This window comes from Athene cunicularia, assembly GCF_003259725.1.
Source record: "Athene cunicularia isolate RWA chromosome 4 unlocalized genomic scaffold, athCun1 chr4_part1, whole genome shotgun sequence".
NCBI lineage: Eukaryota > Metazoa > Chordata > Aves > Strigiformes > Strigidae > Athene > Athene cunicularia.
The window spans coordinates 11055769-11079505 of NW_020799098.1; the positions used below are offsets into that span (position 1 = coordinate 11055769).

The following is a 23737-nucleotide window of genomic DNA, read 5'->3' on the forward strand; positions in this document are numbered from 1 at the left end:
TAATCAGTATATAAATGGTTAAAAATAGAATTCCAGTTTTTCTTATGAAGAGTTTAGACTGGTTTTATGTTTTGTTACCAAAAAATAAATTAGACTGCCACCAGGGGATGCAAGTGCTTCAGTCTTTGTAATATAAAAATGTCCACCTGTTGCTTGTGCTCTGGTAGTCTTTGAAATATGCTGTTCACTGAGGTCCCAAAATGGAAGTAGCTGAGGAACAAAACAACCACAAAAAAATTCTGGGTATTTGGGATCCAGAGGCCTTTCAGTAGAAGGCATGGCAGGCATAAGAGGAGAGACATAAAACAAGAGCTTTTGTAAGTGCTGATGTGCATTTCTGTTTCTTCCCTTTGTGGTTTTTTTTTTTTTGTCTACCATTGCTAACGTAACATTACCAAAATTACCCATTACTGCAGTCTGCATTGGTAAATGATTGCCACTGTCTGAATTGGTGGTGAACCGATTTCATGTCCAGTTGCAACTAACAGCAAATTCCTGCTTTCCCAATCCATAAATGGAAACGGTACCCAACTGAATCTGCATGGGCAAGTTTGAAAATTGGTTATAATTGTGTCTCTTAAGTGGTGCTTAACATGCCTGTCCTTATAAAACATGTTCTGTGCTCTTTCAGCTGTATCCACTGATAACATACACAGTTTGTTGAGCAGACAAAACCTCTGATAAGGGAAGAACTAGTGAAATGAAGGTATTGAAGATACAGCAAACCACTGCCAGATAGAAAGCTATTTATTTTATCTGCATTCTTTGTAGGGGAGAAAAGGGTCTTCTGGGAGAAGAATAATTGTTAACTGTATCTAATTATAATGATGGATTTTGGAAAACTGAATTTTTTTGTTAGCTGTCAAACAGCCTTTCATATACAATGTGATCAGTCTCTGCACACATACAACATGCTAAGACATGTTCTCTAGCAGTCACTGAGGCCAGATTCAGTTTTCTGGATACTGATAACTAAACAAAACACGCAGGAGGAAATGGGTAAAAGGGATTTATTGGGCAGAAGACCAATAAATGTTGTAAAAAAATCTCTCCTGGAAAGAGATTGCAGGTTCTGAAAGCCCTCACAACAATTCCTTGTATGTTGTCAAAGATAGCATACATCACACAACCTCCAAGCCTTTACAGATGACCTTTAAATGGTTAATTCATTTTTTTTTCTTTGTTACTATTTCAGTATCCATGCCAATAACACATTAAGATTCTGCTACTGCTAGTTTAAGGGCAGAACAAATGAAAGTCTAGTCCTTTAGATGGTTTTTGTCTCCTAGTATTTATCCTTTTAACTCTTACAAAGATTTTGCAATGGTTGCAGTTATTTCACTAGGAAGATAGGAGCTGTAATACATGGTTGAAGCCTAAATAGTTTCTGGAGCCTCATTTTACAATCTGAAGCAGTAGTTTGGTGAAGATAATTTCCATACTCTTTGGTCATTTGCTTCTACTCCCACACTTTTTCTTTGTGCTGGGACAAATGTTTATGTAGCTGTGTAGGGGACTCATCTAGGGAACTGGAACTGCCTGAAAACTAACTCAACAAAAAAACCCCAAAGTCTGGCTGTCTTCAGACAGATCATCTGTCAGGTCTGGTTCACTGCAAGGCCACAGAAGAGGCTGTTCAGTACAGGGAGAGGGACAGTACAGGCATGTGAATAAGAAAGCAGGTGTGTAAATCAGTCCTGCTTCTCAAATAAACAAGCTCGTGTTTGTTTAATGTTTTTATTGTCTTGCAGTCTCTGATCAGAGTCACAAACAATTGCAGTAGTAATGAAGCAACTAAAATAAAAATAAATGTCAAAAATGCCTGTACTTGCACTTACAGTATTTGAAGACAGTACTATCAATACTTCAGTCTTTGTGAACAGTTCCACGTTCACAGTTAAGCCAAATATTTTGCAAGACACATACTGCATAATTGCAATTGAAGTCAAAACAGTGATTTTTGCAGTGGGATCATTGATATTTCCCTGGTTTGAGCTCTCCACTTAGTATCTACAGTTTAGGTTAGACACTGTGTGGGTACATACAGTGATGTGCACATTGCTAATATGTGGTCACATTGCTGAAGAGTGCTGCTTTATCTCCTCATTTTTCCCACTTAGATCTACCTTAAAACTATGTAGCCATAGCTAGTTCACACTGACAGTCACTTGATGGTGCTAATGTGAAAAGGTAGATTCAGATCTGATCACACATTTGTTCTGTGACCCACAAAAATAAAGCCTTGCATCTGCAATGAACTTCAAACAACCTTTTTTCTCCCTTACCAGAGCTCTGTCAGCTCTCAACAGTTGCAGGAGTCTGCACATCTAGAACTTCTTGCAAGACTGGCACTTAGACTATAAGAACTTTAGGGTGAGTGGGTCTTGAAGTGTGTCCATGAAATCCATTAAGATAGATTAGGAGGCCTATAAAATGCTGTTTTGTTTTATCATTGCTATTGAGCATTACTGTTTACAGATCTGCCTTCTTAGATTAGAGCCTTGATTGTAGAAACTAGAGCTAAAATGCTGCCTTGTGGTTTCCCCAGCTTCTCTGTAATTCTTCTCAACTGTAAACTTCCTGTGAGTTCCAGTCTGGAATATGTGGCTGTTTTTTACCAAACCTCTGAAGTGTTATTCTTCACAAGGTTTACTGTATCCCATAGACAGCCAGGAGATCACTTGACTCACAGCCTTCCAATACCATTCACACCTGCTTTCTGTTTCTGGCTGGAAGGATTGAAGGAACTGTCACTGTACCATCTCCAACATAGTCAATAACAAAAGCTGGCAGGATAAGCATTTTAGTGAGTCTGAAATTCACCAAAGCATGCTTGAGCTATTTGTACTATAGGTAACAGCTTATTAATTTAGTACTGGCAAAAGGAGCCTTGTAGCTTTTCCAGCTGCTCCTTTTTTATCAGCATTACTGCACACCAGGTGAATTATTATTGCATGATTTAAATTCAGTAAGATTAACTTTGCTTGAAATGGTCCTTAAACTACTGGCCAAAGAACCCAGACAAGAATGCTTCTGTTGGAATAATACCTCACTCTGCTCAGGTAATCTAGGTAGAAATCTATGGGATACAGGGTTTTTTTACCTGTGGGCTACATGGTGCAAAATTGCACATTGCTGTAGAGCCCTGTGATAGATATTTAAAGTGGCAGCTATCTGTCTTTCTTGCTGAGAGGTCTTCATCCCACTCACACGATTTGCTATGCAGAAGAGGCCCTAAGTAGGATAGCTTTCAAACCTATGGTCTTGTCATCACCATGTGAAATTTAGCAATTTTTCCAAACTTTCTGGTACATGATATCCCCATGACTGTGTATACAGTTCCATTATTGTAAGATATTTCTTCAATTCTTTAAGGAGATTTTTCCGCTAAATGTGGTGACAGATGTGAACCATGTCAATTCACTATGCTTTCCAGGCTAAAAACCATTACAAATGTGCTCGTTGACTTCATTAAATCTTACTACTTATTTTTAATATGTTCCAATACCAAGTTCAAATTGGTCAGTATTTTTAACAAATTCAAACAACGTTCTTGGAGAAGGAGTGTAACGTCAGTTGGCAGTGATCTCACAAGTTTGCTGAACTCCCAGGTCCTGTAAGGTTCTGCTTTTATTTTCAACACTGGTGCTTACAGGCAATATATCTTATTTCTTTACAGATGGAAATTTTCTCTGATTTTTTAATTGCTACTTCTGTCTCTCTCTTTTGCTTCTTAAAGATTTTGTCACCTTATATGCATCTATTTTGACAGCATCTTACAGAAAAAGAAAGAAAGAATGTATCTGTAATGGACAATATCAAGGGAAAAAGCTAAAGTCGAAAACTTAGTTGAAATAATTTTGATTTTAAGAAAATAGATTATTATATAATGATTGGAAATGTAGTGTTCTGGTTCACTAGCTGTGAAAAAAAATATAAGAAGGGTATATATATATGGTTTTTAAGCAAAATAGTTCTAGGTAATCTTTTATGTGGTACAGAATTAGCTCTATTATATTAATATCAGACTTCCTATAAGATTTTATGCTCTTTCCAACAAAAGACCTCCTTTAGATTTATCTATTTGGGACTGAATCACAACAGGTGAAAGGGGGTAAGACTGTTTAGGTTATTTTGGGTTCTGTTTTGTTTGGCACATATCTGCTATATGTTCAATAATCGGGCTTGAATTTCCTAAAATTAGGTTATTAGTATATAGATTTATATATTAGTAGATTGGAATTTGCTTCTTAAAGAACTCTAGAGTTTCAAGCATGTATTATTAGTATAAATAATTTTCTAAAACTGCACAGCTTTGCTGAATTAATTGAATTTATCATTACAGTGTAAAACATAAAAGGACAATTTGCCCTTTTGTTCATTGTCATTACTACCATGAACCTTACCATTCATCACACACAGAAATAAACATGCTCCAAATAGGTATTTGCAAAGAAAAGGTGCAAGAAATGGAGACCTTTGAAATTTCTTCCTAATCTGTGCCTCAAAGATTGTATCATCTCTTTTGTTTCCAGTTTCCATTTTTATCACCCATTCAATGGCTTATAAAAATACTATTTCATTGCTTTCTTCCATGCATCTTTTTCTACTTGGGAGGGATCCTTTATAAACACCCATGAAACTCCCATACTTTCATCACTCAGATTCCTCCTTAAAATTCTTACTTGCTCTAATGACTTAGAAAAAAATGCCAATGCTTAGCTGCCAGTGTGCTGTGACTGGCAGGTATTATTATATCAAGAAAGTATTCTTCAGTAGTTAGTGTCTGACTCGCTGTTTGAACAATTTGTAGCTTCTTGCCTTATGCTTGGATTGTAAGCTCCTATGAGGAAGCACCTTCTTGCATTATGGATGGATGGATGGATGGATGTACAGTAACTAGGAAAAGAGTGCTAAAGTAGGGACCTAAACTTTGCCACACACACTCTTTTGTAATTAAAGTAATGAGTAATAATTATTAAAAAGCTCAATTTCTGTCTAACATGCATGCTATTGCTTAAAAGTACTGGGAGTTGCTATACAGTTTTAGTTGTGATGGATTTTATTTGGGATATATAGAGCAGAGAATGTGAATTTAACCAAAAGATCTTTTTTTGAATGAGATTTTTTATTTTCAGTGATGTGAAAAAACATATTAATAAAGACAGAAATCAGATTTGTGGAAATTCTGAATTTGCTTCTGTTAAAAAAATTGGCACTTAATAAAGCACTTTTTAGCATCGTTAAGGCCAGTGAGCAGCTGGTTGTTCGTTAGGATAACATGCTTTCCTCTGTGTCTAAGTCCAAAAATACTATGTATCTCTAAGGCTGAATAAATTCAGTATGCAGATATGTTTCCTTGGAAACAACTCGTAATTTTAAAGCACATGCAGCAATGCAGCCCTTATGTAATTTATTAATGTGAAAGACCTGGCTCTCATGAGCCTTATTAAATAGATCAGCCTGTATTGGCAGGAAAGAGGAATTTGCTTTGATTACAAATACAGCTTTTCAAGTGCTATTAGATACTGAGATATGCGTGAGTAGAGCCGATGCTACTGCTATTGTGCCAAGTTGTATTGCCTATTTGGGTGAAACAGTTCATATACCTTTTTCCCGAAGAATACAAATACTCAGGACATTCTGCCTATTCTGACAACTTCCTTCTTTATTGCTGCTGGTGTGCCACAATTTAGAAAATGTTATCTTACTCTTCCTTTTTAAGACACCACATTCCAGGAAACAGAAATCTGAGTTTGAGTTTAAACAAAGGAAAATATTGTTCCTTTTCAGAGCACTGTTTCAACTATGTCATTTGTATTGTAATAACATGAGTGATCCTCACAGATCTGTATTTTAGACTCATAAAAATATACAGTGTCTCTATTCCAAAGCAGATTGGACTGAACAACACTTCAGTAAAGCATATGGTTCAGCAGAATTGTTTGTGGCAGGGAACTATTAGGAGTCAGAATGGCTTAGTCAGGTTCTAAGCAGGAGAAGGAAGTTGTTCATCTTCCCAAACTTTTCATTAGCTGAGATACCAAGCTAAGTAACTTACCTAGACACATGCAGACTGAGAATTCAGTTAAGGTTTGTGGGCTGTCGGTGAAAGTGTCTGTCAAACTACCTCTATATAAGGTCTGCAATAAGTAACTTTACCTGTCCCTCCCCTCAAACAGAATACATTGTTCATCCTTCCATTAGTTGATTACTTCTTTAATGATGAAGCTGCGGAAATGGTCTCATAGTCAATGAGGTGTTTGTCTTGGTTTTGTAAACACCATCTTTTTTTTAAACAAAAAAAAAAACCACAACAAACTGAAGAGTTGTAACAAATAATTTCCCATCTTGAATTTCCTCTGCTGCTCTGAGTCTGAAAGCCTTTGTTCTCCTAGTCATACTCCTAAAATTACCTACCTGGCTTGATGGACACTTTTCAGTTTACTGATATACCTGAGATCATTGTGCAATTGTGTCTTTGTTGTGACCTTTGTTCTGTAATGTAGACACCTCAGACTATGCTGAGGTAGGTTTTACATTGCTTGTGTATTTGTTTAAACAGATTTGCCATGTTCCACAATGTCAGGATACCTAAAGAAAACATACTGAATATAGCTGGAGATGTCACAGCTGAGGGGAAGTACTCAAGTTCTGTCAAGGTATCAATCCAGGTTTTGTTTCATTAATACAGTCCATTAAATACATAAAGGTATAAGTAGTTAAGAAATAGAGCATGGGTCTCTCATGTTGGGAAGTATCTGAACTGAAATAAGGCTGTTGACAATTTCTGACATAGTCAGAATCATGGTTTTTTAATTGCCTTTCAGAGATGTCTCAACTCACCTGACTGATTTTACTGACTTCTTGCACTTTGCAGTACCCCACTGATCCTAAAATAGTTTTTAGAGAAACTACTTTGAGTCTTGCCTGAACGCAGATAACTGCCTTATCTGAACATGTTGAGAAAAAAAATCAGCCAGTCCTCTGGGCTACTGATCAGGCTACCAGAGTTGTGTTTTTATGAGGTCTGTAAATGAAATGTTAGCCTCACCATTCAGTCTGTGCTTTTTATTCATTCAGGATGTTAAAGAGCGTTTCAGTGCAGCTCTGGGATCCTTGTCCTCTGGCAGAACAGTGATCACAGCAGTTTCCATGACTAATTTAAAGCTTGCCTTATCAATAGCCATTCGCTTCTCAGCAGTTCGCTGTCAGTTTGGACCAACTGATGATGAAGAAATACCTGTTCTTGAATACCAAACACAGGTAAATACTTTGGAATTCACATCTACAGACCTTTATAGAATGAAACTCAGATTCAGATCTACTGCAATCCAAAATAGCGATACTGAAGATTAGTGAATTTAAAGTTGTCTGTGTCATCCAGAGTGTCATTCTAGTGCACCTGTGGGGGTTCATTCCAACTCAAGACCTTCTCCTGGCATGATCAGGCTTTTGACATAAGTTCTTGGAATAGAAAACCCAAAATGTTCATGTTTCTCTGAAGTACGTAGAAACATTTGTCGTCTTAAATAGTAACCTTTTCAGAGAAAGACTGCCTTCTGTGCACACGTGAAAGTACTGCCGATGTAGAAACTAGTATTTGTTTAAAAATGTCAGTGCCTCTTTTGCTGCTATGCTAATTTTCTCTTTTTTAGCCTTTATAATTTAAAAGTATGGAAATCAGTGACATTAATTGTGGTGATGTCTCAAGCTAGCACTAATTTTAAGAGGAATATCACTATTTTTTTCTGCAGCTTACATTTTTGCTCTGAAAAAATAGAACAAGAGTATGTAGGGTACCTGGGAAATAGAGAAAACTCAGATCTGCTGAATGAGAAAGATTAATATACAAGAAGTGCTGAAAAAAAACCTGCCCATTTTGTCCTTGCAAAGTCGGTGCTTTTTTCCAGGTTTGCAGTTAGTCTTGCAACTTTGAAAGATTTCATGGGTTTCTACAAACTGGCAAAAGCTGCCTTCTTTCCACCTCTTCTAAGTAAGACAGAGTCTGCTTCCTGCTATTCTTAACATCTCTGAATTTTTCTCTGGTTTTGGCTTCTCCTATGGGCTCTGCTTGCTGAACCTCTCATTCTCTTCTTGGTCTACCACAAAATCTTCCTCAAGCAGTTTCTCTTTTCCTTCATGGGCTCCAAGTTGCATGGAGCAGCAAAGATGCTTTTTGCTCTGCTTCCCAGCCATTTTTTTTTCACAGAATGAAACTAATGTACATTCATCAGTGAATAAGCAAGTGAAGTGAATACAATCTCTTGTCATGTTGGTACTGAGGAAGCACATGAATCATGACTGGCCCTGGCATGCCAGACATTGTATAAACACAGGGCAAAAATATGTCATTGGTCCCCAGGCTTCAGTGAACTTTTGCACTGGTTTAACAATGTTTATTACAAATTCATAAAATACATGGACTAGAATAACGTAACTAACTTGTATATAGAGTAGTTACATTTAATTATGTTTATAGATGGTTATTGTTAAGTTCTCCATAGAACAGTTTCACCATTTGAACAATGAAAAATGAATGGTTCAATATTATATATATAAATATAAAAAATATATATCAATTTGTGATCAAATCTATTTAACTTTTATTCTAGCAATGGCGTCTTCTTCCTTATCTGGCTGCCACATATGCCTTAGATTATTTCTGCAAATCCCTGTTTGAGAATTTAACAGAATTTTATTTAGGCTTATTGACAAAGCAAAGGAGTCAGAGACAGGTGAGATATTTACACATTTCTTCTTTACTGAGTTCTTACTATAATAAATTGGAAATATTTAAATGAAGGACCTACTTAGATGTCTTAGGCTGTCTTACAATCAAGAACACTAAAGCAATGTCTCAGAAATATGAGACATACAAAGTAATATTTAAAGTTACATTCAGAAAAGCATCTAAAATAGTTTTGATGCAGTGGTTAAAGTTTTACTGATTTCTGTAGGATTTAAGGTTATGTTCCCTTGCAGAATTGTTTATCATAAATGTATGATGATAATGCAAATTCAGTTTATAACTGTTATAAATGATACTACAGGGGGCATATGTCAAAGACTTTCTGAAATGGTACTATTCTCAGTTCCTGAACAGACTGTGTGAGTCTGGCTTGAGTTTGTATTTGTATTCATACATTAGGATAAATATTTCATTCTCATCCACAGTCAGACCATTGGAAGTCACCCCTTTACAGAGGAAATAGTTTGGTCTGTCTCTGTGCAAGGACTGATTCTCAACCAAAATAACTGCAGTATGGTTTTTCAATAGCATATAAATTTTACTTACTTTTTAAAATTTTGACAGTATTAATTGTTAGGGCCTACACACTGGCTGTGTATTGCTTAGACCTCACTTAAAACACTCAGGCTTTTTTCAGCTAAAATAAAGCTCATGAAAGATTTGTGTAGTAATGGCTGGCTATTCTAATTTCTCCTCTTTGCACAAAACACAGAAGAATTAGTTTGACTTTTTTAATCTGATATTTTATCTCTGGAGGTCTCCAGTGCACTCACTAATCTTAGACAAAACAGTGGCTATCAGAAAAAAAAATTGTGATAGTAAAAAATCTGATTGTTTATGATAAAGTTAAGAATGTAATCCTTATGAACTACTTTTGTTCCAAAGAAGGTCTTAAAAATAAACCAAAACAGAGTAAACCAACCAGGGAGCTACTCCTAAACAAGCTTTGGCAGTATCATACCACTATCTCTGGAATCTGGAATTCCAGACACATTTTCAAAGGAGGGCCAGCAGAGTTAGTGTAAATGCAGGGTACTGTGGTTCTCTGGAAATTGAGAGGGTACATTAAAGTTTTCTTACTCTTTGCAAAAAAGATGCTTGAAAGATCAGTGAAAACAGTGTAAGGGAGTAAATACTATAAATATCCCCTTGCTGACTGGTGAGAGAGGGATTGCTTATGTCACAGAGGGGATAGAAGCTTTCTCTGGACATGCCACCTTAAACCACCTGCCTCTGCATATTTTGGAGGAAAAGGTTGGCAGGTAGTGAACTGTCCCATGCTATGCCATGTCAGCTGGCACATCTGAGCTGAGATGTACTCATGTGTCCATTACCTGGTACAAATTATTGCTGTCCCATATAAGAAAGTTAGTGCTGAATGTTTTTGAGATGTGGCAGGGTTTTTTTTGTTGCAGCAAATAATATGCTCTGCCCTCACATAGATCTCAGAAAATTTTATGTATGTATTGCCAGTTACTCTTTTCATAATTTTAAAGCAGTACACATAGCTATGGCTTTTAACTGGTCACAACTTACTTTGTGTAAAAGTTATTACTTACTTATAATTTCTATTTCACAAAGGCTGATATAGGACGTGAGATTCATGCCTTATGTGCTGCCAGCAAACCACTGACTTCTTGGACTGCTCAGCAGGCAGCCCAGGAGTGCCGAGAAGCTTGTGGAGGACATGGTTACCTTGCCAGTAAGTTACAGGCTACTACATACACTGATATGGAAGAGAATGGTTACGCTGATGTTTTCTTTGACTGTTGTTGTCTCGTGGTGTCAGAATTTTAGCAATATTTTTTGGAAAGGGTTTTTCCCTCATATCCATCTTTTCATACCTGAAAGCACACGAAAAAAATAAACCCATGCAGCATCTGCACCAGCAGTTGGATAGACTGGTCATGTGATTCAGTCTCAGTTCCAAAAATAAAAATGCAGACTTTATAGATAAAAATTGCCCTTGTAAGATGCATGCCACACTTTTCAAGTATATTCATTTTCACAAGCTAAACGTGAATTTTCAAGTTCCTCTGTTGGTAAAAATAGCTATACCTACAGGAGCAGACAACTCTCTTGCATTTTGTCACAGAATACTTATTTAATCCCTCTTAGCTTCCATTAATATACTGAAATATATTAAATTGTACACTTGTTTTTATTAAGTGAATCGTCTAGGTGAAATCCGAAATGACAATGATCCAAACTGCACATATGAGGGAGATAACAATGTCCTGCTTCAGCAAACCAGCAACTACTTAATGAGCTGGATGCATTGTATAAGAGGTAAGTTGTCATTGTGGAATCCTGTGCTAGACCTAACAGCATGTAGCTAATGTAATTAGGAGGTAATTTCATACTGAAATAATTTTATAGAGCATAAATAATGTGCTACAGACTCCATCATATGATACATTCACACTACACAGATATTTGCTGCAAGAAATACTCTTTCTCCTAAGTCTTGAAGAAGGTGTCTAGATGGCGCACTATCCCTAATCAGGTTCAGTAATATCTTGCTCCCCAAGAAGTGCAGTTTAGTTCAGTGGAACTACTAAAGTCATAAGCCTGGGTATCCTGTGCTCATTGTACTTAAAACAATTTGCATAACCTAACTTGGCAGCAATATCCATCAGTACATTTTGTAGTTCTCTAGATTTTGTTTCGGTTTTCTAGCAGTGATTTTCAGCAGCAATAGGAGTTGAATCTTATGGGAGTTATAGGCAGAAATGTCAGGTTTTTCAGCACTTGTCCACTAGGCCATAATAAAATAAATAGCAATTTGTAATAGGCTTTTATTTCCAAATAGTGTGACTTCTTTTCTCATAAATAATTTTTATTTTCTTTGGTATTTCAGATAAAGTTCCTTTTGAGTCCCCTTTTGGAACAATAAATGTTTTGCAAGATTACCATCATATCCTTGACTGGAAATTCACAGCCATGAGTGTTGAAGATTGCATGGACTCCTCAGGTAGCCTTCTGCTGTTGTTAAACTGATTTTAGAGTCTTAAATTCCTTTCCAGAGGAAAAGTTCCAGAGATTTGAAATTCAACCTCTGCTACTTATTAGATATTTGTCATATTACTATTTGCTGACTTTCTTTGTATTGTATGCATTTCAATTTACTAAGACCATAGTTTGCATTTCGAAAGATGATGTATTGTCCCCAGCCTCAATTCTGGAATGGAGGATAGCATCAAATATTTTTCTTCCATTTTTGTTCCTCTGAAATCGCATTTGTGATCTTGGTTTTTTGCTATTGTATTGTTTCAAGTGAAACTGTTGTAAGGGGCATTGATTACCACTACCCTTATATCACTGTAATATTTTAGAAAAACATACAAGTGATATAGAAGTATGTTGAAAAGGCCTTAAGTGTATCTGCTTTAGACAGTTACTTTTGGTTCCATAGTGAAAAATAAGTAATGGTGAAAGAAAATTCCCTGCAGTTTTCTGGCTTACTCTACTATAATCAAATCAAGTATGATATTAGATGCCATTCCCACTTTTTATCACTGTGAGCCCAGATTGGCTCTTGGAGGCAAGAATTAACAAAGAAATGAGCAGATAATGAGATAGTGACAGGGCAAAAGTGAATCTGTGAAACTGAGAATATGCTGGGGGAATGAGCTCCAGTCTTAATGTGTATGGGGCAATTGAGTTGATTCCTAGAATTCAGTAACCACTCCAGTGCTCAAATAATTGCAGAAATGTTGGACTTTGGTTAGCGAGGCATAGTACCAAGTAGTACCATAATAGCTGTGGGGTAAAATCTGAACAGCTTCAAGGCACAAAGGCTTATAAGAAAAAGACTGGCTCAGAAAAGCTGCTTGCTTTCTTCTTTGTTCAAAGTCTCCAACTTGTGAAATCCAGGAGAGTACAAACTGGTGGCTAAGCACATGTTCTCTCCTCTCTTGTAATATGTACTGAACCAGACTATAGTTTTAAAAATATCTGAATCTGTTTAATGTTCCATTCTGTTAGAATCTGGACCGTTAATTTAGGCACCTAAATTTAAGCAGCACGTGAACACTCACAGTTGCCTAAATAATATTCTACATTAACTATTAAGCAAAGACACAAACAAGGAGGAGTCATATAAGGACTTTATGCTGGAGTACTTGTTTCTTTAATAGTTCCAGGCTGCTCTAAATAACGCATTTATGTACAGAGCAGGTCATGCAAATGCGATTACATTCAGCCACCTTTGCAGTCTTAGAAGTCAAGTGCTTCCATGAAATGTGGACTGTCGTCTGTTCTTGTATTCTCAGAAGAGACTGAGTACCTTGAAGACCTAAGCCTTAATATGGGAAGAAAATAACAAGCTAAAAATACTGGATTGAGTCACAAGTCTAAATTGAGCTGTGGATATCCCTTGTCTTTTAGCTTGGGGTCAGTTTGAAATGGTGTATGGTCAGGCGTGGTGTGTCTTCACTGTACAGTTACAATCTGACTGCCTTACCCAGATGTTACTTACTGCATCTGCAGTAATGGGCAGTGTCATGTTAATGGATTGAGTAATTAACACTTTCACTTTTCATCTTGGGTAACAAAAACTGAGACTGCAGTGAATATGCATGTGACTTTTTGCATTATAAATGTGAATATTAAGAATTTTGTTTTTCTTTTTTTCACAGTTCCTTTAGCAGCATATAAATGGCTGGTTTGCTACCTGCTGCGAGAAAGTGACCTAAAGCTGAGCAAGGAGAAGCAGTCCGGGCGAAGTGATTTTGAGGCAAAAAACAACTGCCAGGTAATACTTACTCAGCTTTATTTTATTTACTTATTTTCATCCAAGTTTGTCAGATCTTGTTAGTTTTACCTTCTTGTGTCATGAAGTACAATTTCCTCAAGCATAAACTGGCAAGTGAAATAACTAATAAAATATAATACCTGTCCATGTGCATTGTATTAAACATAATAGCAGGAGGGCAGTTACCATCAGCAGAAGTCTTCTTTCCCTTCAGAAAAGTTTCAGGCATGTGCTGGGTGATGTCTGTAATTTTGATAGCACAACTTCTGAAAACTAAAATCTGCTACTATTAAATCTACTGCAGCATCTGATTATTACATCTCCATCTGCTCTAGTGGCCAAATACATACTGTAGGAAAGAATCTTGCTCTGGCAGGTAGGTAAACTAGATGACCTAATAGGTCTATTCCATCTCTAATTTCTATGGTGCAAAGTACTCATGAAAGATACCAGACTGACAGCATTGGAACTTGAAAAGGAAACATTGACAATCTACATATAGCAGATCCATTCTCTCACCAGAGAGTTTTAACAGCTAGGAATGGCTTAATTCCAAATTTCAGTGTATATCCCCAAGCTCCCCAAATTCTTCTGTTACCTCCATGAGAAAAACGGGCTTGCATCCAGGGAAAGAACACTTGTCATTTCTCACTGAGGACAGAGAGCTGTTCCCTGAAGATGGCCAATGTCATTCACCTTATCTGCAAAGCTCATTAAAAAACATCAGGAAGGAATATTCAACTGCAGCTAAAAGAGCCAGCCTAGCTTCAACAGGGGATGATCTGCGTGAAACCACTGGTAGAGTGGAGGAAATCTTTCCTGTTTTTCCCTGAGAAGCAGCTTGTTAGAGAAACTCTTCAGGGTCAAATTCAGAATAAGAATTGCCAGAAATTCAAGGCTGATTAACTGTCATTTGGCCAGGTCTTGGGAGACTGGTGCCAGGGCCAGTGTATTAGAATGGTTTGCTCAGAAGTGAAGGTTCTCTTATGTTCATATGTGTGAAAATTTAAAGATACTTAGGTACAAAAGTGCTTTTGAGATAGGTATTGATACACTTCAGGTCATTAGGTTTTCTTTTCTCCCTACAATTCATCTTCAGGACAGCGGGATTTTTTTATTTTAAATGGCATGACTCAAAAACATCTGAAAATTATTTACAGGCTGTGCTTTAAAGAGATGTGCATACTTGATCTAAAACTTTCTGTGCATAAAGAAGCACTTTTCTGTCAGCCCAGTGGCTGACTAATATATATTTGTTCTTGCTATGGGAGATCTGGAAGAGATTCCTGGCCTATCCTTAGGTTATTTTGGTTTGGGTATAGCTTGATAGAAAAAATACAAAAGTCCAAGCAAAGTTAAAGAAGGAAATAGAATTATAGGGGAGAATAATAAGGAGTTAGTCCTTCATTTGCAATGTTAAAACATTTCATTCTGACCATGGAATTGACATTCATATCTAAAAAAGTCCATCTAGTAAGGGGGAAGTCCTCCCTAAACCTGGAGAGAATAGATGTGTATTTTGCAGTTCATATTTGCATCTAAGCTTGGCTGGAAGTATGCTACTGTACAGCTGTCACGAGAGACATGGTAATCTTTGGAATATGCCTTTTTTAAATGCCACTGTGGATTTCAATGCAAGGATGATGCAAGTATTTAAAGTAAAAAATAAAAACCTAATGAACTAATTCTTAAATGAGAAAAAAAAAAAAAAAAAAAACAAAAAAACCCAAAAAAAAACCAACAAACCAAAACAACCCAACCCTGAACAAATGGGCTGAAAAGAAACACCAGTTTTACAGCATTGCAGCAAATCAGCCATAATAGCAATGGCTTCATGTTCCCCTTCTGTTCACTAACTAGAATTTTTTTAGTCAGCAGTCTATTGGTAGAACATATGCCATAGCACAGCAAAGGTGAACGATTTTAAAGTAGACAAGCATTCCTACAATCACTTAAGGTTTTATACTCTGTATTAACGGTAACTGGTGACTTGCCTTTCTGAACAGATAGTTGGCATGGGTTAGTTGGATAGTTCTTTCAAAACATATTGCAATCTATTGCAATTCACAGACAGAATCCACTCATGCTAATGTGATCAAATTTTTTATTTATTATTTTAAGGAACTGTAATAAGTTTTCAGTAGGTTACTGAACCATTTTGAAGATGTTATCCTCTTTATAAAACTCTGCATAATATTAAATAAATGTAGACCTAGCTTTATGTTCTTAGAGTTATATGGGTTTATTAATAATCCTGAAGTCAGCAAACCTGATTTTGCGTGTTCTTCTCTCTGACATACCCACTTGATCCCATAGAGTCTTGAGGGCAACCGTCAAATTATACTGGTAATAAGCATACAATCTATGCTCCTTTTCATGAGGCATTTCATGACTAACCTTTGCAAAGACATTGCAGAGTTTTCTCCTAGAGTTTTTTCTTAGACTTTCTTCAATCTCAAGCTAGATCAGCAGATCTAAACTCAACAGATTTCCATTAACTTCACCAGAGTAATGCCATTTTGCACCAGCTGAGGATTAGTTCCTTGTATTTTGTTACTCAGTGTCATTCTTTTCTGTTTCCTAAGGTGTACTACTGTCGGTCATTAGCCATTGCTTTTATTGAACAGACAGTCTTACAGAGATACCATGACTACACCCATGATCCTGACATACCATCTACTCTGCAGCCAGTGCTTAAGAATCTCAGTGCGCTCTATGGCCTCTGGTCTTTAAGTAAACATCTGGCTGTGCTCTACCAAGGTAAGATCAGCTCCCTGAATATACTGCTCATGTCACTTTAGGAGTCTCTCCAAATAGACGGGGCAGGTAATCAAAATTGGATTTATTCTAATCAAAATCGTTCAGCACTCCAACAAACATTAGTAAACTACAGGTTTGGTTGTCTAAAACAGAATTAGTACTACACAGCCAACTTAAGCTTAAGGTTGAGGGATGATGACCTAAAATGCACATAGCACTCACCCAGCAAGGTGAGGGGTCTCAACCTTGAGGAATTACCTTGGGCAGCATCCTGATCCAAGGGGAGAGCCCCTCACTGCAGACCCACTGCTCCAAGGAGGACTAGATCAATTTGCACTCTGGCAGGGCTCCATTTGCACCCTAGTTGTATCTGATCTGTGGTCATGTATGGTCAGCAGTCTAGAAACTTCTCTCAACTGATGTGTTTCATTGGCTGAAGGCATTGTCTGTCAACTGATGGGCCTTGCCTTTCCTATCCCTTACCCAAGGTGTGTGCATGACCAGTCACCACATGACAGGGCAGCTCAATGCTCAACCTGTGACTACTAGTTTTAACTTTTACATTTCAGCAGTTGAGACATTTTGGTCTTTATTGGAGTGGGTGCACCTGCCACAAAATGTCCTAACTTGGCAGAGGGAGGGAATCCTAATTAGGATTTAGATTGGAGCATTTTCTTATTGCCTGTATAATATAAAACAGTCATTCTGGACAAAATTATCAGGACCAGGAATCTGGAGTGACAGATTAACACAAGTTTTGCTGTGGTCCAGTGCTTGGGGAGAGAATGGGGGAAAGGCAGCAAGATGCTGTAGTGTAGCTTGTTAATGCAGAAGGCTCCAAATGTCTTAGATAAATGGTTTTACAGTCAACTCATTAACGAAAGACAGTCAGTCCAGTTGCACAGAAGTATCTATTTAGTCTCTTGAATACCGACCTGATAAACACCTTTGTAAAAGGTTTGTATCAGTGTAATCTTAACTGGTATAAGCTTCTTTGTGAATGTGTTTGCAGGTGGCTATGCTTCAGGTGAACAAGCTGGTAGATTTATTCAGAATGCTATTCTGGAGCTCTGCTACAGGGTAAGCCTTCAATATTTTTTGTTGTGATTAAATAATTTAGTATAGAAATACTGAAAAAGAGATATATCAGTTATTTTGTACTTCAGCGGATAAATTAGCAGGATATTAAATTAATAGTTTCTGAAAAACTTTCTGTAAATTTAGTAACTCATTGAAACTGGATCTAGTCCTTATTTACTTACCAAAAAATGGAAACCAATATATATGAAATAACACTATCATTTGTGGCCTTGCAGTCTTCATTGCAAAGTCAGTAAAATACTGAAGTCCAGTTCTATTTATTTCATTATTGTGTTAGCTCATGATTTTTTTTTTCTCAACATAAAAGCTTTTCAAATTGAATCATGTTCTTCACAGGTAAGCAAATTTTCAAAGAAGAATCTGGATGTTATGTTTTTAAAGTTCAAAAATATATGGTTTTATGTGTGCAAACAATACCATCTTGATTAAATTGTGTTTAAAAACCCATAAGCAAAGGAGGAAAACATTTAAAATACAGTCTCTTGGCAATTACCCTGGGAGGAAAAAAGCAGAATAAATCCTGACTCCTTATTGTGGATTTTTCTTAAGTTACCAATAGCTGGTGCTTTATGAAAACAATATTTATGCTGCTCTGTAGTTCCCAGGTAGCCATAGACAACTACAGAAGTTGCCAAATGTATGTCTTTTGTTTTTAAACAGTTGAAAGATGATGCAGTTGCCCTGGTTGATGTTTTTGCTCCTCCTGACTTCATCCTCAACTCTCCCATTGGTAAAGCTAATGGAGAGGTAAGAAAACCCCTTTTAAAATTTGTAGGTTTAATCATTAAGAAGGGTATTGACTGTAAATAGCCATAACATATTCAAGACACTTCACAGCTACAAAAGAAAACAAAGACACTTTTTCAGTGGAAAGTACCAGAGTTAAATTGATGCCAGCAGAAAATGACATTTTGCATTTGCTGGAGGTAGGCTTCTAATGACAAACTTATACAGTATTGCTCTAGTTTGCTATTGTGGGCATCTGCTGCTGAACAAAAAAAAAAAATTAAAAAAAAAATTATACCATCCCTAAGATTCCTTAAGGAGTAACATGTCTTTAGTATATAGCTTAATAATTTGGAGATGTTGTAAGGTATGTTTCTTCTCTGCCTAGGACTTTTGCTGCCTTTTATTAGTATTTACATTACACCCAGTTTGTGTGATGTGCATATAAATGATGTAGAAATTTTTTTTTTCTTTGAATACTTCATAAAATTTTTATTTTAATAAGAGGAAGGAAAATTTAAAACTTGTTCCAGTTAAAATTATATCAGAAACTGCACAGTACTTTGGGAATTCTCTTAATCTAGTGAGAATTCTAGGATGTAACTGGGTATCTTGTACTAACCAGTGCAAGGTAGTACATTACCCAAGGGATCTCAGTAGTCTTAATACAGACTTGAAGAATGCTGTTTTGTTAGCACTTCTCCTTGCTTTAATAAATATATATAAATCCATCCTTGTTGAGGCTGAGAGAGATTTTTTGGTATAGTCTAAAGTACACAAAGCAAGAGTTGAATCAAGAACATAGGAACAACCATACTGAATCCAGTTCTTAGAGCTCTGTAAGTGACAGTGGCCAAGGGGAACGCTCTATGAAACAGATCCTGGTGTCTCAGCTGTTGGCAGTTGGTTTAAGAGAGATCATCCCACAGGTTGTATTTGTATCATTCAGTTTAATAGCCACAGATATATCTATCCATTTTTTTCAATCCATTTTCAAATTCAGCTGTGTTTGGGTTTCCATGACATGAATACTGTGAAAAAATAACTTCCTAGTCCCCAGTCTGCATGCATTTACTATCTGTGGGGACCTTTTAATTCCTCTGACAGGCCTTGTTTTCCTTCTCTGTATCTTTCCTGGTTCTGCTGTATCCGTTCTGAGATGGGTCATAACTAGACCTACAAGCAGGATTCAGGATGCGAGCGCACCGTGGATTTGGCTATGCTAGGTCATTGTCTCTCACTGCTATTTTTTCTCTTGACATATTTAAAGAGCTGTATTTCATTCCCATGTCTCAGCAAACCAAAACTCTTGCTTACTGGCCAACCTTATTCAGCAGGGCCAAGCTGTGGGAGAACTTTTATGTAGAGACTAGTGTCACAGTACAGTAGTTTAGTTCAGTGTGGATAGACCCTGTAGAGAATCACTAGAGCCTGGAGAGACTGTCAGGAAGTTTTACAGGATTGCAGAGTAAGGCTTACTCAATGCTTTTCAATTTTCTCTGTCTTCATGTCTAAAATTGTCCATCATTTCTATGGTGATCAAGCAATACGGAAGGCAGCCCAGATGTTTCTAACAAAACACTGACCTAACAGAATGATTACTCTACAAATAAAGGAGGAAAGGCTAGCTCTACATATCCAGCCATCTCAACAAGAGGACTTTAATCATCACTGTAAACTGTTTCCATTTCTGTAGATTTTTGAGCATTAAATTAATGAAATCATGGATGGGAAGCTCCAAAGGTAATTCTAAGAGAAGGAACATCATCTGGAGGAATGTTAAGGATATCTGTACTGGCCAAAATCCCATTTTTACTTATTATTCTGTCTCTGAACAGAAGCTATGAGCAGATGCTATAGGCAGGAATATAAAATATGGTGCAAGTACATGGTGATCTGTTCCTAGAATACTACCCCCTTTCTATTGGTCAGCTGGAGATTTCTTAGCAGTAGCTGATAAGGATGTAATGGATTTGACTAGTTCCTCTTTGGCTAGCTCTTAGCTCACAAAAATACAGAAGCCACAGAGGCTTATTAATGTTAAAGATTAACATTAGGAATATAATATGCAAGACATGCAGATAGGACTCTAAGACTGCTGACTTCCTCGTGTACTAATTATTTGGTAAGGTTTTTCTAAATTCATTGAGTCATATTGAGAAAATAATGTCAAGCAGTGATAGCTAACCCATGTTCTGCAGAATTCAGGAAGGTTTTCAGAACTGCCTCTAAGTCTGTGGTTTTCAGCTTGTATAAATATTTTCAACTGAAATTTTTAAAAGGCTGCCAATCCCTCACTTAAAGACAATACTTAATAAAGCACCTTGTCTCCTGGTTGTCTGTATTTCTTTCTCTATTCATTGCTGTCTTTGCAACTTCTAAAAACCAGTGTAAATGTTCTTATAAAAATTACAGTATGGTAAACAATAGATTATCCAAGCATAACAGGACAGTGAATTTAATTCAGGATAGCCTATGTTGCACTGCAGTGGAGTGCCTTGCACCACAAGCCACAGGTCATAATCAGAGCAGAAGAAGAGTTTCCAAATTTGTTATGGGCAGCTTTAAGCATTAAATAAGAATTCAGATTCTCTTTAAAAGAAACTTTGATAGTGTGGATATCATTTCCCTGTAGAAGCTTTGACATCTCATTTTAAGTATGTGAAGTTATCACCACATTTATTTTGAGATTAATTAAAAATTGTTAGACAATGTTAAATCATATTTGTAATGGAATAAATAGTTAACTCTAGCTCATGTAGTCAAGGTAAAAACATACTTAATATTAGATATTATATTTCAATATTTATTTAAATCATCACGAATGTATAGGGCCAAGACATCTTTTGATGTAGAAGAAAGGCTCTTCATTTTACATTACTGACTGGTTTTATACTATGTTAATATCATATTATGCTGTACTCCAACTTACTGCTGAAAATATGGCATTCCTTTCCTTGTCTTTCTATGTTAAGTTTAAAGCCTCAACTAATTATGAACTGCCAAACGCTAGAATTATACTTTTGCAGTATTTACTTTTCATGCACTTTTTTTTAACCATTCCACATAAAATTGCAAATTGATGAAGATGATGAAATAATAATCTGCTTATGATAGAGGAATTTGTCATGCTCATATCGAATAGTTCACATCTGGGAGACAAGTTATGTTACTTTCCAGAAATGTGTTGAAATAAAAGTAAAAACAGACAGGCATGAGTGCTTTCCGTCACAGTCTTCAGGTCTGGGCAGAACAAAGATTAGCTTAATATAACCTTGTTCCCAAATTTCTACCTTCAATAATAGATCTCATGTCAAGTTGAAAACAAGAAATTATAAAGGTTACTGATTTCCTGCTCTTATGCTAAGGATGGTCTAAATGATTTACAGAGATATCTGATGTTCAAAATACTTTGAATTTTGTGCTTTATCTGGACTGTACATAATTATTCACATTTGTTACCTAGAAATTCAATCACAATCTCATTTCAACCAATCAGATAATTTATCTTGCAGAAGGGTTTTTTTTTGTTTTATTTTCTGTATGAATTAATACTTTTTTATTATTATTTTGCAGTTATATAAAAATATATGGGGAGAGGTCCTTCAAGGCAGCAAAACTCTGAACAGACCTTCATGGTGGACAGAATTTTGTATCAATAGGCCTGTTGCAGGCAGGCTGAAGTCAAAATTGTAAACCAAACAACTTGTAGGAGGCTGGATGAGCCTGAGATGGATACCGTCTTTTAAACATCGGGAGGAAATGAAACCATATGCCAAACACTGAAAATGAAGGAGATTTTCATAGATAAGTGCCAAGTTTTAAAGTAACTTTGAAATCAAGTCCAACTTGGTCTCGGGGTCTGTTAACAGAATAATGACAGGAGCAAGAGCAACACATCTGCACGCTATTCATATTTACTCAAATACAAAAAAATGAAGAATCATTATGATTACTGGTTTGCAAATTTTCTATAAAAGTTCCTGTCAGTCTCTTGACTTTACTGTCATGTTACAGAAGTTAAATAATTAAAAAACATTTCTCACCAGGGATTATAAATAATCTGAACAAAAGCAAAGTAAAAGAGAATTTGAAGAAAATAGACATCAAGAACGCCAACAGTGATAAACCTGTGTTAAGGGATGGGAATAATTTCCAGCAGCCCCTTTGAAGTCTGTGAAGCTTTTCTGATTTGCTTCACATGCCTCGGTCAACGTAGCGCTTAGGGACACGGTGTAGTTTGGAACTGTCAATGTTAGGTTAATGGTTGGACTGGATGATCTTCAAGGTCTTTTCCAACCTAGACAATTCTGTGATTCTGTGATGCTTGATTGCTCTTTCAGTGCATAAGACTGTGATTTTAGATAATCTGTCTTTAAATTGTGTATAACTATGTAGATAAAATTAATTGAAAACAACTCGTTTATACATCTTTCTTAAAACAAATGCAAACTTGTAATTTTTATGTATGTTCTTGGTTGGTTATAAAGTTTTCAGTTAGTGCAAAACCAGTATCGAGCCAGGGATACGCTGATACACATAGAAACTGCATCTATTTTTTAGGTTAGAATCTATTCAAACTAATTACAATAAATATCATCTTATAAGAACATATGACAGTGGTAGGCATTATTGACAATATTAGGATATTTCTCTTTCAGCTATATTAACAATCAAGTATTTTTATTCACAAATGGAAGAGATACTAACAACACTTTGAAAACTCAAAATATTTTGTTTTATATCTTCTGTGAAAATCAAATTTCTTTTTCCTTTATTGTATCTATGAACTAAGGTACTGTTAAAATCTAATTCCTGCTGCCCTTACTGTTGTGAGGAATCCTATCAAGCCAAAGAGTTTATTTTTTAAATTAAAAATGTGAGTATTATTTATGGCTAGTTAGGGATGAATTATAGTTTGGGCTATTAAATAAATGGGATTTCAATAATTGAGTTTTGAATTCTACTTGAACAGAATCAGACCCTTGTCCTTGTGGAGTTTTATAATTTTATCTGTTGTTGTACTGTCAATATATGAAAGTTTGTAAGTCTTTACAGACTTCCACAATGTGACCAAGTAGTTCTGTAGAGGCTTCTTTGATTCCCTCTAAATTTGACAGAGCTCAGGAAACATTTCATGGCTGCAGAATATATTGAAAGGCCAGTGTTAAAAAGGTTTTTCAGAGTACCTCAAGGTACAGTTATTTACTAAACAGATTTTTCTTGAAAGTTGTTGTTAGTACTTTTAAGACCAGGTTGTTGGAGAATCTGAGGACTCCAAGTAGATAGTAACCCAAGTACAGTTTAAGACAGGCCAGAAAGAAGCTTTATGAGCTATGATCATAATGAGAACCGATGGAGAGCCTGTCACCCTCTAGTCCCCTGTTCTCAGCCAACTGATTGCAGGGACCCAACCTAGATACCGTTTCAGAAAAAAGAAAGAGGTTGGGAAAAGCAATTTGAATGTTCACAAAGTCACGCATGCATTTTGGAGACATGGATTCCCTAGGTGGCTTGGTAACTGCCACAGTTCTAAGGAATCAAAAAGTAGATCACATGACAATATGAAGAGATGGCTCTTGGTGGAGCCTGTATTAGTGGCCCTCCCTGTGTTACCTTAGCTCAGAAGTGGGAAGTTGGAA

At 36.4% G+C, this 23737-nt stretch overlaps 1 protein-coding gene and 1 long non-coding RNA gene across 5 annotated transcripts in view; one reads left to right on the forward strand and one right to left on the reverse strand.

The window, feature by feature from the left end:
* The window catches only part of ACOX3 (acyl-CoA oxidase 3, pristanoyl), a 36289-nt gene extending 13587 nt beyond the window's left edge, over positions 1-22702 (forward strand). For 3 of the 4 annotated variants that reach the window (XM_026847098.1, XM_026847099.1, XM_026847100.1), the window contains 11 exons: positions 6566-6662; positions 7084-7266; positions 8616-8738; positions 10334-10454; positions 10922-11041; positions 11613-11726; positions 13393-13508; positions 16094-16268; positions 17281-17348; positions 18030-18116; positions 21672-22702. In XM_026847098.1, coding sequence (XP_026702899.1) covers positions 6566-6662; positions 7084-7266; positions 8616-8738; positions 10334-10454; positions 10922-11041; positions 11613-11726; positions 13393-13508; positions 16094-16268; positions 17281-17348; positions 18030-18116; positions 21672-21791 — 1324 coding nt within the window. In that variant the 3' untranslated portion in view covers positions 21792-22702. Of the gene's footprint in view, positions 1-6565; positions 6663-7083; positions 7267-8615; positions 8739-10333; positions 10455-10921; positions 11042-11612; positions 11727-13392; positions 13509-16093; positions 16269-17280; positions 17349-17676; positions 17706-18029; positions 18120-21671 lie in introns of those variants that run through there. The other variant, XM_026847101.1, reaches the window with a different exon arrangement.
* LOC113479304 lies at positions 1430-21662 on the reverse strand. The gene is made up of 3 exons (XR_003398223.1): positions 19120-21662; positions 14932-14939; positions 1430-1441 (listed from the first exon to the last, which is right to left on the reverse strand). It is a non-coding gene; the product is annotated as an uncharacterized LOC113479304 (long non-coding RNA).
* Positions 22703-23737: the final 1035 nt, after the last annotated feature.